General features: G+C 38.8%; 2 protein-coding genes and 3 pseudogenes across 2 annotated transcripts in view; all 5 read right to left on the minus strand.

Moving 5' to 3' along the window:
• Positions 1 to 3631, minus strand: part of LOC107687322 (protocadherin gamma-C5-like) — a 52017-nt gene extending 48386 nt beyond the window's left edge. Inside the window, exon 1 of the mRNA XM_016484646.1 lies at positions 1175 to 3631. Within this exon, the coding sequence (XP_016340132.1) occupies positions 1175 to 3550 (2376 nt within the window). The 5' untranslated portion in view covers positions 3551 to 3631. The remainder of the gene's footprint in view (positions 1 to 1174) is intronic.
• Positions 3632 to 6247: 2616 nt separating this feature from the next.
• On the minus strand, positions 6248 to 7925 carry LOC107688234 (protocadherin gamma-A11-like). The gene has a single exon (XM_016485857.1). It carries the CDS (start codon positions 7775 to 7777, stop codon positions 6248 to 6250), a length of 1530 nt encoding a protein of 509 aa, XP_016341343.1. The 5' UTR covers positions 7778 to 7925.
• A 1644-nt stretch (positions 7926 to 9569) lies between these two features.
• LOC107688242 (protocadherin gamma-A11-like) lies at positions 9570 to 10756 on the minus strand (annotated as a pseudogene).
• Positions 10757 to 11182: 426 nt separating this feature from the next.
• LOC107688249 (protocadherin gamma-A4-like) lies at positions 11183 to 13773 on the minus strand (annotated as a pseudogene).
• Positions 13774 to 14406: 633 nt separating this feature from the next.
• On the minus strand, positions 14407 to 17453 carry LOC107688258 (protocadherin beta-3-like; annotated as a pseudogene).
• Between the last annotated feature and the right edge of the window lie 389 nt (positions 17454 to 17842).

The following is a 17842-nucleotide window of genomic DNA, read 5'->3' on the forward strand; positions in this document are numbered from 1 at the left end:
CAGATATATATATATATATATATATATATATATACTATCAAGGACTTAAACTTTGAAATAGTTAAACATTTCATATAAAAGGTTATGCACTCTGATAATATGCCACACCTTATAAGAGCAAAGTGTGGGAGGGCAAAGAGGATTGTGACAAATGCTTCATAAATCTGAGAACCTCAAACAGGGCAGACAGTTGTCTAGTTAGTTTAACTAATTATTAAAGGGATATTCCCCCAAAAATGCAAATTCTGTAATAATTTACTCACGCTCATGTGGTACCAAACCTGTATATTTTTATTTTGTTTTTTGTGGAATACAAAAGAAGATTTTCTGAAGAATGTTAGAAACCAAATAACATTGGGGCCCATTGACTTTCATTGTATGGGTATAAAAAGACAGATAGACATTTTTCAAAATGTCTTCTTTTAAGCTCCACAAAAGAAAGTAAGTCACATAGATTTGGAAACTACAGAGTATAAGGGTAAAAAATAATTATAGAATTTTCATTTCTGAGTGGACTTATTTTAACAGTGGCGAAATCACCATCATACATGACCATCATCTTTCTGATGTGACAGCAGCATTTGAAACATGGTGTAAAAGGAAGAATTTGAAGAATTTATATAATAATAATAATAATAATAATAATAATAATAATCTTTCTGTATGAAAACCAGCATTTCACTTCTGCTTTACCATTTGATTTGCAATCAAGTACATGTACATAACAGAACATAACTAATTCAGCAGATTCTCTTGTCTAATTTGATATATAACATCTCCTCAAAACATTCACCTAAAATAAAAATTAATAAATATAAATAAATTTCTAATGTACTTCCACTGGACTAACAAAGAACACATTTCTAGTGTACTTCTACTGGACTAACAAAGACGTCACAAAATGGCACAATGTATAGACCTACATTAACAAAACTGTGAGAGTGTTTGTTATCCTGTTTTATGCATTTGTTCAATATTGTTTTTCCAATTATTGCAAGTTTTTTTAAGGAGAAGACAGATTTCAAAACAACTTTAAGCTGTAGTGAATAAAGGTGGGAAAATTACATAATAGTTTGAGTTATAGACATTAAAGCAAAAAGTGTTACAATACTCCATGGGCTCTTATTAAATGAAGCCCGATGAGATGATTTTAAAACATTAAACAAGGTCTCACCTCTAAAGTCAGGTCATCAACCTCCTGTTCCTTCTTTTCTCTCTGAACTGTCCCCATACGACTCTGGCTCACCAGTGTGTTCTGACTGTAGGGCCTGACAAACTTCATGTCACTCATTCTTGAATCAGTCGTCCCGCACATTTCATAATTATACACATGCTGTAATGTGCCGTCTGCGTAGACTGGAGGATAATATGGAATTACAGGTAGATTTGCCCCGGATTTATAAAATAGCTTATTCTGCCTCCATCTGTAGATTTTCACTGAAATTATTGATATGATTGAGACTATGAAGAGCAGGGAGACCACTGTGAGAGCCAAGATTAAATAAAAAGTTAGGTTGTCGTCATATTGTTTTTCATGTGTAAAGTCTGTGAACTCTGACAGCACTTCAGGAAAGCTGTCAGCCACAGCCACATTAATGGAGACCACAGCTGAGCGAGAAGGCTGTCCATTATCCTCCACAACAACAGTCAGTTTTTGTTTGACTGCATCTTTATCAGTCACTTGTCGCACAGTTCTTATTTCTCCATTCTGTAAACCCACTTCAAACAGCGCTCTGTCTGTAGCTTTCTGTAGTTTATAGGAGAGCCAGGCATTCTGTCCAGAGTCCACATCAACAGCCACCACTTTAGTGACCAGATATCCAACCTCTGCAGCACGAGGCACAATCTCAGCCCCCACAGAGGCACCAGTCTGTACTGGATACAGAACCTGAGGAGCGTTGTCATTCTGGTCTTTAATAGTAATTTTCACTGTCACGTTACTGCTGAGCAGAGGAGAGCCTCCATCTTGCGCATTTACCCGGAAGTGGAAATCTTTCAGCTGTTCGTAGTCAAAAGAGCGCACAGCTGTAATCAGTCCACTGTCAGGTTGAACTGACACATATGATGAGACAGAGACTCCATTAACAGTGCTGTCTTCTAGAATATAAGAAACACGGGCATTCTGATTCCAATCAGCATCACTGGCTTTAACTGTAAATATAGAGAGACCAGGTGTGTTATTCTCCAGCACACAGGCCTCATAGTGACTTTTCTCAAATACAGGAGCATTGTCATTCACATCTGATATCTGTAAAAACAGAGAGGCACTGCTAGAGAGCACAGGCACCCCCTGATCAGAGCATGTGACACTGATATTGTATTCAGCATCTCTCTCTCTATCCAGTTGCTGCTCTATACGCAGGCTGATGAAATTACTAGATGGTGATGTAAGAACAAATGGAATGTTGTCATTTATGATGCAGTGAATCTGTCCGTTCACACCTGAGTCTGCATCATCTACTTTCATCATAGCAACAACTGTGCCTGGTGTGGAGTCCTCAGACACAGAGTTTGACATGGAGAGTAAGCTTATCACTGGTTTGTTATCATTAATGTCCAACACATCAATAATCAGCTTACAGGAATCAGAAAGCCCCCCTTGATCTTTAGCCTGGATATCAATCTGGTAGTGACTTGCCTTTTCAAAGTCAACGAGGCCATTTAAAGTTACTTCGCCACTATACTGATCAATAATAAACATGTTTCGCACAATATCATCTTTGCTTGCAATGTAGTACGTCACATGACCATTAGATCCCTCATCTACGTCAGTGGCACTGACTGTGGTCAGTTTAGACCCTTTTGCTGCATTTTCAGTTAATATGGCTTTATATTCCTTTTGTGTAAATACAGGAGCATTATCATTAATGTCTAATACAGTAACATGTATTTGAACAGTTCCAGATAACTGCGGATCACCGCCATCAAAAGCGGTTAACAATAACGTAACCACTCCTTTCTTTTCTCTATCAAGCGGTTTTTCCAAAACCATTTCTACTTTTTTATCCCCACCTGCTTGACTGTGCAGTTCAAGGACAAAATTATCAGTCGGTTTAAGTGAATAGCTTTGAAGATCATTAACTCCTACGTCCACATCCACGGCTCCCTCCAGCAAGAATCTCGCGCCTGTTACAGCGGATTCACTGATTTCAAACTCAATTCGTTTTTTCTGGAACGTGGGTGAATTATCGTTTATATCCGTAATTTCAACCGTAATCGTGTATAATTCCATGGGGTTTTCCAAAATCAGCTGAAGGTGCAAAGCGCATGGGGTCGTTTTTGCACAAAGAGACTCGCGATCCATTTTCTCTTTGATGAGCAGGAAGCCAGTGTCTTTATTGAGAACAGTATATTCAGTACTGTCGCCTGTATATATGCGCGCTTTTCCTGACCTCAGCCGTTGTAAATCCAAGCCCAAATCCTGCGCGACATTTCCCACAATAGAGCCTTTAGCCATTTCTTCTGGAATGGAGTAACTGATTTGTCCTCGTGCCGAATGAAGCAGGACGACGGAGAACAATACCGAGTACCACATTACGACACCATGCATTTTTTTTTTTCAATATCACCGAAAAACCACAGAAAAAAAAAGGTTCTCAACGATTTCGAAGTGAGACTTGAAAAGGGAAAATAGTAAATTCAAGTTCTTTTAATCCAGGTAAGAACAAAACGTCGCATTTGTTTCAAGAAACTCGACAACAATGAGCGATCTGGAAGCGTTTCCTCCTTTCCTCTCTCACTGTGAATATGGGATGATGGGGCAGGGTTTAAAATACACACAGACAAAGTGCTACATTGACAAACAGCGGCCCTGTGAGTCTAATCCTAGCACTACATATACAATCACAACAAACTCAATTTTTGCACAAAAAAAAAAAATAATAAAAATAAAAACGTTTGTCAAAAAATTAAAGAATAATAGTATAATGGAAAGAAACAATTTTAGACCGTATACTATCTAATTTATTAAACTGTCATCAAGACCACACTCATGCGCTGTAAGATGTGTTCTGATAGACTAATCTAAATTGATATTTTAGCATGACAACTACAAATAGTAAAAAGATAATATTAATAATGTTTCAAATGTATTGTTATTATTACTATTTTATTTATTTATTTACCAATTTTACTGAACATTTTGGTTTGTTTGTTTTGTGACGTATAAAATATGGTTCTTACCGATGCCGGATATTCATTTTCCAAACCTTTATCTTCCTTGATTGTGTGCTGCATCGTCTCAGCGAAACTTCGCTCCACAACTAAAACATTCTGTCCACCGAGTGTAGAAAACTTACAGTCACTCTTCCTCGAGTCAGTCGTCATGCACACTTCATAATTATACCCGTGCGGCAGAGTTCCAGTCACTCCTGTGTCTGCGTAATGCGGTGGATAGTACGGGATAACAGGCAGACTGGACTGATATAAGAAGCGAGATTGTCTCCATCTGTAGATCTTTACTGATATTATGACAACCATGCAAGTGATAAACAAGAAAGAAACAGCAGCCAGTGCCAGAACTAAATAAAAGGTCAGGTTGTCGTCATATTGTTTTTCATGTGTAAAGTCAGTTAATTCTGACAGCATTTCAGGAAAGCTGTCAGCCACAGCCACATTAATGAAGACCACAGCTGAGCGAGAGGGCTGTCCGTTATCCTCCACAACAACAGTGAGTTTTTGTTTCACAGCATCTTTATCAGTCACTTGTCGCACAGTTCTTATTTCTCCATTCTGTAAACCCACTTCAAACAGCGCTCTGTCTGTAGCTTTCTGTAGTTTATAGGAGAGCCAGGCATTCTGTCCAGAGTCCACATCAACAGCCACCACTTTAGTGACCAGATATCCAACATCTGCAGCACGAGGCACAATCTCAGCCACCACAGAAGCACCAGTCTGTACTGGATACAGAACCTGAGGAGCGTTGTCATTCTGATCTTGAATAATTATTTTCACTGTCACGTTACTGCTGAGCGGAGGAGCGCTTCCATCTTGCGCTTTTACCCAGAAGTGGAAATCTTTCAGCTGTTCGTAGTCAAAAGAGCGCACAGCTGTAATCAGTCCGCTGTCAGGTTGAACTGACACATATGATGAGACAGAGACTCCATTAACAGTGCTGTCTTCTAGAATATAAGAAACACGGGCATTCTGATTCCAATCAGCATCACTGGCTTTAACTGTAAATATAGAGAGACCATGGTGCGTTTTCTGTTATGGTGGTTTTATATACTTTTTGCGTAAAGACAGGAGCATTATCATTAATGTCTAACACAGTGATGTGTATCTGTACAGTGCCAGAAAGCACCGGATCGCCTCCATCAAACGCTTCTAACAACAAAGTAAATAAGCTTTGCGTTTCTCTATCAAGTGGCCTTTCTAAAATCATCTCGACGTTTTTACTACCGTCTGCCTGATTGTGCAGTTCTAGCCGGAATTTGTCATTCGGTTTCAGCGAGTAGCTTTGAAGATCATTTGTTCCTACATCCGCATCGAAAGCTCCCCCAAGCATAAAACCAGCACCCGCCACCGCCGATTCGCTGATCTCAAATCTAATGTCCTTTTTCTGGAAACTCGGAGCGTTATCATTTATATCCGTGATTTCTATTGTAATCGTGTAGAATTCCATCGGGTTTTCCAAAATCATTTGAAGTTGTAAAGCACACGGAGTTGTTTTTGCACAAAGAGATTCGCGATCCATTTTCTCTCTAATAAGCAGCTGTCCAGTGTTTCTGTTCAGTTCGATGTATTCCGTACTGTCTCTTGTATAAATTCTCGCTTTTCCTGATTTCAGTCGTTGTAAATCCAAGCCCAAATCCTGCGCAATATTTCCCACCATCGATCCTTTTGCCATTTCTTCGGGAATGGAGTAACTCACTTGTCCTCGCGCAATTTGAACCAGAAGAATCAAAAACAACATCGAGCGTCTTATCATTGCATCAGGCATTGTCTCAATTGCACCGATGATCGAATAAGAAACAATCATCTATCAGTGTATCCTTTAAGTCTATAAAATTAAATTAATATGTATTCACTTGAATTATGTGTGTACTCGCCAACGAGTTTTTTGCAGAAAATCCGTGCAAGAAAATAATTTCTGAGACGGTAGCTTTTCTTCCTTTCTCTCTGATATTATGTGATGCTGGGGGTGCGTGTAAAATACACATTTTCTCCTCCATTTGTCGATGAACAGCGGCCCTCTGAGTGTAAATAAGGAATTGCATGTCAAAGTTATACATACAAACGCTTTTTATCAACGAATATTAGTTTCTAGGCTTATATGACACTGCAAATAAAGCCAGTTATTATTATATGATAATTGTTCTAGAATATAAGAAACACGGGCATTCTGATTCCAATCAACATCACTGGCTATAACTGTAACTATAGAGAGACCAGGTGTGTTATTCTCCAGCACACAGGCCTCATAGTGACTTTTCTCAAATACAGGAGCATTGTCATTCACATCTGATATCTGTAAACGAAGAGAGACATTGCTGGAGAGCGCTGGCACTCCCTCATCAGTACATATTACACTGATATTGTACTCAGCTTCTCTCTCTCTGTCCAATTCCTGCTCTGTTTGCAAGCTGAAGAAGCTAGACTGAGATGTTATCGCAAAGGGAATATTCTCATTTATGATACACTGAACCTGCCCATTTACACCTGAATCAAGATCATCAACATTTAGCATTGCAACAACAGTACCAGACTTAGAATCTTCAGGTATGGAGTGGGAACTGGACAGAATCTGAATACTAGGCGAATTATCATTAATATCCAGCACAGCGATAATTACTTTGCATGCGTTTAGAAGTCCTCCTTGATCTTTTGCCTGAATATTAAGTTCAAAATGGCTCACCTTTTCAAAGTCAACATGGCCGTTTAATATTAATTCACCAGTTTGCTCTTTAACAAGAAACACGTCGGCCACATTACTGTCCATTGTGTCAGATATGTAGTACGTCACTACACTGTTGGATCCTTCGTCTGCATCAGACGCGCTCACGACTGTTAGTACAGTACCTTTTGGTGCGTTTTCTGTTATGGTGGTTTTATATACTTTTTGCATAAAAACAGGAGCATTATCATTAATATCTAACACAGTGATGTGTATCTGTACAGTGCCAGAAAGCACCGGATCGCCTCCATCAAATGCTTCTAACAACAAAGTAAATGAGCTTTGCGTTTCTCTATCAAGTGGTCTTTGTAAAATCATCTCGACGTTTTTACTACCGTCTGCCTGATTGTGCAATCCAAGCCGGAATTGTTCACTCGGTTTTAGCGAGTAGCTCTGTAGAGCATTTGATCCTACATCTGGATCGAAAGCTCTCCCGAGCATAAAACCAGCACCCGCCACCGCCGATTCGCTGATCTCAAATCTGAAGTCCTTTTTCTGGAAACTGGGAGCGTTATCATTTATATCCGTGATTTCTATTGTAATCGTGTATAATTCCATCGGGTTTTCCAAAATCATTTGAAGATGCAATGCACACGGAGTTGTTTTTGCACAAAGAGATTCGCGATCCATTTTCTCTCTGATAAGCAGCAATCCAGTGTTTCTGTTCAGTTCGATGTATTGCGTGCTGTCTCTGGTAAATATTCGCGCTTTTCCTGACTTTAATCGTTGCAAATCCAAGCCCAAATCCTGCGCAATATTTCCCACCATCGATCCTTTTATCAATTCTTCTGGAATGGAATAACTGACTTGTCCTCGCGCAATTTGAATCAGAAGAGTCAAAGACAGCACCGAATACCGTATCATTGCATCAGGGCCAGCCATTGTCTCAGCACCACAGACGTTTCAAAAATACAGCAATCAATCCGTATCCTCTAAAAACATGGAATTCCAAATGCAGACATTAACTCCGTACACGACGACGAGCAATGAATAGAAGTATCGTGTAGGAAAAGAATTTGATGTGACAGCTGTAAGCTATTGCCATTTTCTCCGTGAAATTGTGTGATACTGGGTGAGGTCTGTGAAATAAACGGGTTCGCCGCTGTTTGTCGACGAACAGCGGCCCTCTGAGTGTAAATAAGAAACTGCAAGTCAAAGTTATACATACAAGCAAACGCATTTTTATCAACGAATATTATTTTCTAGGCTTATATCACACTGCGAATAAAACCAGTTATTATTATGTTATAGGCCTACTATCTGTGTTCCAGGACAATTAGCCGATTAAAAGAAAAAGACTAATATGCAGGTTGGATGTGAAAATAATCACTCACGGAATAAGTGAATTTTATAGGCGTCAATTCGATTTTGAGTAAAATTATAAGTACAACAGAATGAAGAAGTCCATAGTCCTATTTATTAATAGACGTTCATCCAGCGAGGCGCTGTTCCGCACAAATGGTGCTGAACGATGCCAGTGTGCCCTATAGCGTTTTTATGATTATTTTATGATAATTGTACATTTTTCCAATGATTCGCTTTAACAACCGTTAACATGTTGTCTACATGTAGACCTGCATCAGAAATATCATACTGTTGTTTATTTAATTTGTTTCTTCTTCCATTTAAGGCAATGCATAGTATCAATCGGATCTTTGTTCACGACCAAAACATTCTAAAGAATGAGTACATAGAAAAAGGGCCACTCTCTCCTGGCATATATTTAGGTAGGAATCAGAAAACAATTCCAACAATTTACAGGACTAAAATGTGTGATCCTATTTAAACTCCGTCTAATCTCGATATTTCAAAAAGTTAAGGCTGTATATAATAAGTACAGTCATTCGTACTCTATAGTTAGTTGATCACCAAAAACAATTATACACGAGTTTTCCAGTCTCTTTTCAAAACAAACATATAAATATAACAGCACCCGTGGCAGTTATACAACCTTCTAGTCTATGTTTAATATAGTCCCAAATAACTGTATCCAACATTAGCAGTAAGCAACACAGCAAGCAATAAACACAAAGAGATTTGTTTCCAACATATGGAAAATTTTGAAGTACGAGATACTGGTATTAGAAATTTAGAATGAGGAAAACCAACACAGTGTTATGTCAATCCGTAACTATTTTAAGATTTGTATTTATTTAATTATTTATTTTATTTTATTTTATTTCTTATTTATTGTTATTTGTAGCAAATCTGTATGAATTCTGACGATCGCATTTGTACGTTTCGTTTCTGCTAATATCCCACTTGGGTTAGATTTAGGGATGCAACTTATCCTGAAATTATGACGATGATGAGAGAGAAAGTTTTGTTTTAATTTACACCACAGAAAAAAAAACAAGTTGGTGCTTCTAAGATGAGCATGTTATAAATATAAAAATTATTAGTTAATAGACAAAGCTGAATGATATTACGTTACTGCTGAGCGGAGGAGAGCCTCCATCTTGCCTTTTACCCGGAAGTGGAAATCTTTCAGCTGTTCGTAGTCAAAAGAGCGCACAGCTGTAATCAGTCCACTGTCAGGTTGAACTGACACATATGATGAGACAGAGACTCCATTAACAGTGCTGTCTTCTAGAATATAAGAAACACGGGCATTCTGATTCCAATCAGCATCACTGGCTTTAACTGTAAATATAGAGAGACCGGGTGTGTTATTCTACTCAGCTTCTCTCTCTCTGTCCAATTCCTGCTCTGTTTGCAAGCTAAAAAAAACTACTGGAAGACGCAATAGCAAATGGAATATTATAATTAATGTAGCAGTGAACCTGGCCATTCAACCCGGAGTCAAGATCATTTACATTTAGCATTGCAACAACAGTGCTAGGTCTAGACTCCTCTGATACTGAATTTGACATAGATACGATGCGTATTGCTGGTTTGTTATCGTTTATATCAGTGAGATCAGTTATAACTTTACATGAATCAGACAGTCCTCCTTGGTCGCGTGCTTGTATGTTAAGTTGATAACGACTTGCCTTTTCAAAGTCAGCTGAGCCTTTTAAGGTTATTTCCCCGCTTCGTGCGTCAACCATGAATAAATCGTTTACATCTCCAATGCTTGACATGTAGTACGTTATAATCGCATTCGAGCCTTCATCAGCATCAGAAGCGCTGACGCACGTCATAACAGTGTCTTTAGGTGTATTTTCAGGAAGAGTGGCTTTGTACACCTTCTGACTAAACAGGGGTGGATTGTCGTTAGCATCTAGCACAGTAACATGTATTCGCACAGTGCTGGTCAGCTGAGGCTCACCTCCATCTACTGCCGTTAACAACAAAGACAACTGTTATTTGTTTTCACGGTCTAGAGGCTTTTGTAGCACCATCTCCATGTTTCTGTCGCCATCCGCTTGACATTGCAAACTTAATACAAAATTATCTGTCGGTTTCAGTGAATAACTCAGATGACTGTTAGATCCAACATCCAGATCAATCGCATTTTCCAACATGAATCTTGCTCCGGATACAGCAGACTTGCTTATTTCAAATGTAATCTCACCTTTTGGAAAACTCGGAGCATTATCATTTATGTCGATGATTTCCACTGTGATATCATACCATTCCATTGGATTTTCCAAAATCAGCTGAAGGTGTAAAGCGCAAGGTGAGAAGTATCCCCCTCTCATTATTCAATCCGACGAATTTGGTGTTGTCTCCAGCAAACATGCGCGCCTTCCCTGACTTCAGTCTTTTTAAATCCAAACCCAAGCCTTGATAAATATTTCCAACGATCGACCCTTTTGGCATTTCTTCTGGAATGGAATAGCTGATCTGCCTTCTCACCGAGTATCGAAACAGGATAATAAAAAACGCTGCCTGGTGCCACATTACAGAGCTGGCCATTTTCCGACGTTCTTCAGATCCTTAAGATCGGTCGGTTTTATTACAAAATAAAGACGTTACACGTGAAAGTCCGACCCCAACAAGAAATCTACAATAAGACCAGGATATCCATCTACAGTACATCCGACAAAATTATCGTTTCTAGTCATCAGGCTTTATTTCACTGTTCTCTGACATCACTGCATTTTGTGGGTAGGTATGACTGACTGCGTTGCGTTGATCTACAGCGGCCCTATGAGCCTTCTCTAAGAATTGCAATAGTTTGTTTAGGATATATCACAGAAGAGCAGGACACAAGTGATTTGTCAAACTAAAAGTTCTGCAAACCTTTAAAAAAATCTAACCAGGTGCCACATTAATACAAAATCTAAATATTTTTAATTCGCAATAGATTACTTTTATTTTATTCGTGAAATAAACTGTAAGTTACTTTGATAAAGTGTGCTACAAAAAAAACAAAACCAAACAATCTAACAAACAAATAAATAAATAAATAAATAAATAAATAAATAAAGCAAGGATTGGAAAGTGAAGCTCTGATTTTACTGAACTCCAAAGAAGGTAAAATATATATATATTACTATTTGGCGCTGTCCAGTAAGTGGTTCTGAAACGTTGTTGCAGTGTCACATTACCACAAAAGTAAAATAAAATAAAAAAAACTATGCCAAGAAATACACGATCACAGACCAAAGAGACTATAAGTAATTTATAAGAAAAGTGTTTAAGGTGCCATCTTACCAATTCTGAAAGACTGTTTTTTTCCTTAAAGTTAATTTCCTTCATTGCGCGCTGCATCGTCTCAGTGAAACTCGGGTCCACCACTAAAACATTCTGCCCACCGAGTGTAGAAAACTTACAGTCACTCTTCCTCGAGTCAGTCGTTATGCACACTTCATAATTATACCCGTGCGGCAGAGTTCCAGTGACTCCTGTGTCTGCGTAATGCGGTGGATAGTACGGAATAACAGGCAGATTGGACTGATATAAGAAGCGAGATTGTCTCCATCTGTAGATCTTTACTGATATTATGACAACCACACAAGTGATAAATAAGAACGAAACAGCGGCCAGTGCCAGAACTAAATAAAAAGTAAGGTTGTCGTCATACTGTTTTTCATGCGTAAAGTCTGTGAACTCAGACAGCACTTCAGGAAAGCTATCAGCCACAGCCACGTTAATGGAGACCACAGCTGAGCGAGAGGGCTGTCCTTTATCCTCCACAACAACAGTGAGTTTTTGTTTCACCGCATCTTTATCAAGCACTTGTCACACAGTTCTTATTTCTCCATTCTGTAAACCCACTTCAAACAGCGCTCTGTCTGTAGCTTTCTGTAGTTTATAGGAGAGCCAGGCATTCTGTCCAGAGTCCACATCAACAGCCACCACTTTAGTGACCAGATATCCAACATCTGCAGCACGAGGCACAATCTCAGCCACCACAGAAGCACCAGTCTGTACTGGATACAGAACCTGAGGAGCGTTGTCATTCTCATCTTGAATATTGATAGTTATTGTCACTTCAGAGCTCAAGGGCGGGGATCCTCCATCTCGAGCTGTCACGTTAAAGGCAAACCACTTCAACTGTTCAAAATCAAATGATTTAACTGCCTGAGGGGTGGAGAGCCTCCATCTTGCGCTTTCACACAAATATGAACACTTTTCATTTGCTCGTAGTCAAAACCGCGCAGTGCGTGAACCACTCCACTGTCAGCATTTACTGATATAAACGAGGAAACAGGGGATCCACCCACTGTAGTTTCATCAAGAAGATACGAAACACGAGCGTTCTGGTTCCAGTCATCATCTTGGGCACTCAGAGTAAATATGGACAAACCAGGTGGATTGTTTTCAGCAACATATGTAGTGTAAATAGTCTTTTGAAACCTGGGCGGATTGTCATTAACATCTGATACTTTCAGATTTAAAGTTTTCTGACTCGAAAGCGCAGGAGATCCTGAATCTGTAGCTGTGATTGTGATATTATATTCTGCCACACGTTCGCGATCTAAAGCAGCATCAGTGACTAAAGAGTAATGGCTGCGTTTCCTAAACCACCCTGGTCTTTGGCCTCGATTCCAATTTCGTATTTTTTTGCGTTTTCATAATCAAGTTCCCCAATTAGAGTTATAACACCGGTTGTTTCATCGATTTTAAAAATGTCTTTTATGTTACCTTTTAAATTAGCGAAACTGTATGAAATCAAGCTATACATCCAACTATCTGCATCACTTGCATTAACAGTTGTAATGTACGTTTCTTTAGGCGCATTTTCAGTTATTATTGCTCTGTAATTTGACTGGTTGAATACTGGCGCGTTGTCATTTACATCTAGAATATTCACCTCAATTTTCATATTACCTGATCTTTCAGGGTTTCCTCCGTCCACTGCTGTGAGAATCAGAGACACTCGTGGATGCTGCTCTCTGTCTAGAGGTTTCTGAAGCACCATTTCAGCATATTTAACTCAATCGGGGCGCGCGTGTTGCTTCAGAATAAAATAATCATTATTTGACATAATATAATTTTGGAGAGCATTCACACCTACATCAGAATCATCTGCGCTTCCCAGTAAGAATCGAGATCCAAGTGTGGCTGATTCACTTATTTCAAGATTAATTTCATCTTTCGGAAATGTTGGCGAGTGATCGTTTACATCCAGTATTTCCACCGTAACATGATGTAGTTCCACTGGATTATCAAGTATTATTTCAAACGTGAAGCTGCACGGAGTGGTTTCAGCGCAAAGCTGCTCTCGGTCAATTCTCTCCTTTACAACCAAGATCCCTTTGTCTGTTTTCAGCTCTACGTACTCAGTGCTGTCGCCAGACACGATACGAGCCCGACCAGAGCGCAGTCTTTGAACATCCAGACCAAGATCATGAGCTATATTCCCGATAAGCGACCCTTTCTTAATTTCCTCTGGAACCGAGTAACGAATCTGTGCGTTTATGTTTGAGATCGAACAAGCAGCCATGATGAATAAGACCCTCCATAAGAAAACACGATCCAGTGGCTGTCCTCGCGATTGGTAAATAAGCCTTGCACTTAATGTAATTATTTCCATTATTAATACAGCGGCTGTTGTTCACTAACATAAATATTCACACAATGATTTTCTTCATTTGCTGTTTTTAGTAAATCTGTCTCTCTTCATCGACACGCTTTGGTGTCCGCCACAATAGACTAATCAGCGTCACCACAGTTCCACTAACCACAGGCTGTGACGAATCAAAAATAGGCGTTCACAGCATTTCTGTTAACCAGCAGCGGCCCTTAGAGTTGATAACGATGAACAACATTTGTAATTACTCAGAAATAGTTCAGTCCTGAAGAACTATTCTGTATATTAACCGAATAATAAATAAATAAACCCTTAGAAATGTAGATAACATCATTATATAACCTTTCTAAAACAATAAGAATGATAATGATATATATCAAATTATAAACAAAAATCTTTTGAATTTTTAGATGGCATGAATACCTTTTTTCAGTCTTCTTTCCCCCCTCAGATCTCCGCAAAGCATAATGAAGATTCACATTTTTAAGCTTAACAAGTAAACATTAAATGTTTACTTTAAAATATAATTACATAATTATTATTGCTATCTTTTATTATATTGTATAATCATTCTAATCGTTTTAGTTTAGAGTGTTCTTACCATTTCGGGACAATCATCGAGATCTTCTAATAAGTTTGTGTCTTTCATTGCGCGCTGCATCGTCTCAGTGAAACTCGGGTCCACCACTAAAACATTCTGTCCACCGAGTGTTGAAAACTTACAGCCACTCCTCCTCGAGTCAGTCGTCATGCACACTTCATAATTATACCCGTGCGGCAGAGTTCCAGTGACTCCTGTGTCTGCGTAATGCGGTGGATAGTACGGTATAACAGGCAGATTGGACTGATATAAGAAGCGAGATTGTCTCCATCTGTAGATCTTTACTGATATTATGACAACCACACAGGTAATAAATAGGAAAGAAACTGCAGCCAGAGCTAGAACTAAATAAAAAGTCAGGTTATCATCATATTGTTTTTCATGCGTAAATTCAGTGAACTCTGACAGCACTTCAGGAAAGCTATCAGCCACAGCCACATGAATGGAGACCACAGCTGAGCGAGAGGGCTGTCCGTTATCCTCCACAACAACAGTCAGTTTTTGTTTGACAGCATCTTTATCAGTCACTTGTCTCACAGTTCTTATTTCTCCATTCTGTAAACCCACACCAAACAGCGCTCTGTCTGTAGCTTTCTGTAGTTTATAGGAGAGCCAGGCATTCTGTCCAGAGTCCACATCAACAGCCACCACTTTAGTGACCAGATATCCAACATCTGCAGCACGAGGCACAATCTCAGCCACCACAGAAGCACCGTGGAGAGCCTCCATCTTGCGCTTTCACACAAACATGAACACTTTTCATTTGTTCGTAGTCAAACCCGCGCAGTGCGTGAACCACTCCACTGTCAGCATTTACTGATATAAAAGAGGAAACAGGGGATCCACCCACTGTAGTTTCATCAAGTAGATACGAAACACGAGCGTTTTGGTTCCAGTCATCATCTTGGGCACTCAGAGTAAATAATGACAAACCAGGTGGATTGTTTTCAGTAACATATGTATTGTAAACACTCTTTTGAAACCTGGGCGGATTGTCATTAACATCTGATACTTTCAGATTTAAAGTTTTCTGACTCGAAAGCGCAGGAGATCCTGAATCTGTAGCTGTGATTGTGATATTATATTCTGTCACACATTCGCGATCTAAAGCAGCATCAGTGACTAAAGTGTAATAATTTCGTAGTGAAGAGTTTAGTTTAAATGGAGTATTTCGATCAACTGTACAGACAACGTGACCATTGTCTCCTGCATCTACATCCTTCACACTGACAATGGCAATAGCTGTTCCAACAGTTGCGTCTTCAGAAACAGGGCTTGAAAATGACATAACACTGATAACTGGTGCATTATCATTTACATCAATTAAATCGACTTTGACTTTAGCAGAGTTTCCTAAACCGCCTTGGTCTTTTGCTTCGATATCAATTTCGTATTTCTTTGCTTTTTCATAATCTAGTACCCCATTTAGTGTTATAACACCAGTTTTTTCGTCGATTTTAAAAATGCCGTTTATGTTCCCTTTAAAATTAGCAAAACTGTATGATATTAAGCTATTTGCGCCACTGTCTGCATCACTAGCATTAACAGTTGTAATATAAGTTCCTTTAGGTGAATTTTCTTCTACCGTAGCCCTGTAAACTGCCTGGTTGAATACTGGTGCGTTGTCATTTACATCTAGTACATTCACCTCTATTTTCATATTACCAGATCTCTGAGGGTTTCCTCCGTCCACTGCTGTGAGAATCAGAGACAGTCGTGGATGCTGCTCTCTGTCTAGAGGTTTCTGAAGCACCATTTCAGCATATTTAACACCATCGGGGCGCGAGTGTTGTTTCAGAATAAAATAAATATTTGGTGACATCATATAATTTTGTAATGCGTTTACACCTACGTCAGGATCATCTGCACCTCCCAGTAAAAAAAGAGCTCCAGGTGTGGCCGATTCACTTATTTCAAGATTAATTTCATGTTTCGGAAATGTTGGCGAGTGATCGTTTACATCCAGTATTTCCACCGTAACATGATGTAGTTCCATTGGATTATCAAGTATTATTTCAAATGTGAAGCTGCACGGAGTGGTTTCAGCGCAAAGCTGCTCTCGGTCAATTCTCTCCTTTACAACCAAGATCCCTTTGTCTGTTTTCAGCTCTACGTACTCAGTGCTGTCGCCAGACACGATACGAGCCCGACCCGAGCGCAGTCGTTGAACATCCAGACCAAGATCATGAGCTATATTCCCGATAAGCGACCCTTTCTTCATTTCCTCTGGAACCGAGTAACGAATCTGTGCGTTTATGTTTGAGATCGAACAAGCAGCCATGATGAATAAGACCCTCCATAAGAAAACACGATCCAGTGGCTGTCCTCGCGATTGCTTACATTGCACTACTTAAATATAAGAAAACAAACATGATTAATTTATTAGTGAAAAGAAATTCGAAATCATTTTAAAGTACGGTACTATGTAAAAATGCAGTGCGACAGACAGAACAGACTTTATTATCGAATCACGATTTTAAGGTAACACTTTAAGGTAAGGCTAAATTCCTTCGCATTAGTTAATGCTTTACGAATCATGAACTAAAATGATAAACATTTTATAGCGTTTATTATAGTAATTTAATGTTATCACGTACTAATATTGTTTCTAAATTTTATGAACAACGTATTATGAACAAAAGTGATTTAATACTGAACAATAGTATAATTATATGTTAAAATGTAATAAATACTGTAAAAATGTAATTATTAGTTCAACTTGCGTTAATGGAAAAAAAAAAAAACATTGGATACTAATTTTATATAGGACTAGTGAAAAATGTTCTCCGATATTACCAAGCAAAACTTATTGAATGTAATTTTAATATCACATAGACTTTATATTATTTTATATTTTATTTTTAAATAACAGTTGATCTTACCATTTCAGAACACTCGCCGGAATCTTCCAAGAAGTTCCTTTCCTTCATTGGGCTCTGCATCGTCTCGGCGAAATTCGGGTCCACCACTAAAACATTCTGTCCACCGAGTGTAGAAAACTTACAGTTACTCTTCCTCGAGTCAGTCGTCATGCACACTTCATAATTATACCCGTGCGGCAGAGTTCCAGTGACTCCTGTGTCTGCGTAATGCGATGGATAGTACGGGATAACAGGCAGATTGGACTGATATAAGAAGCGAGACTGTCTCCATCTGTAGATCTTTACTGATATTATGACAACCACACAAGTAATAAATAGGAAAGAAACCGCAGCCAGTGCCAGAACTAAATAAAAAGTCAGGTTATCATCATATTGTTTTTCATGCGTAAATTCAGTGAACTCTGACAGCACTTCAGGAAAGCTATCAGCCACAGCCACACAAAGAATCCTTCTATATGCTTTGATCACAAACATTTTATAAGTTATATATTCAAATTACAAACTGTAGATGATGTTCCGCAATCAAAATATCGACAAAT

Source organism: Sinocyclocheilus anshuiensis, unplaced genomic scaffold, assembly GCF_001515605.1.
Source record: "Sinocyclocheilus anshuiensis isolate Anshui unplaced genomic scaffold, SAMN03320099.WGS_v1.1 scaffold205, whole genome shotgun sequence".
Taxonomy (NCBI): domain Eukaryota; kingdom Metazoa; phylum Chordata; class Actinopteri; order Cypriniformes; family Cyprinidae; genus Sinocyclocheilus; species Sinocyclocheilus anshuiensis.

Coding starts and splice junctions, on each gene's coding strand:
- LOC107688234 (XM_016485857.1), bottom strand. CDS start 7,777: ATGGCTGGCCCTGATGCAATGATACGGTATTCGGTGCTGTCTTTGACT.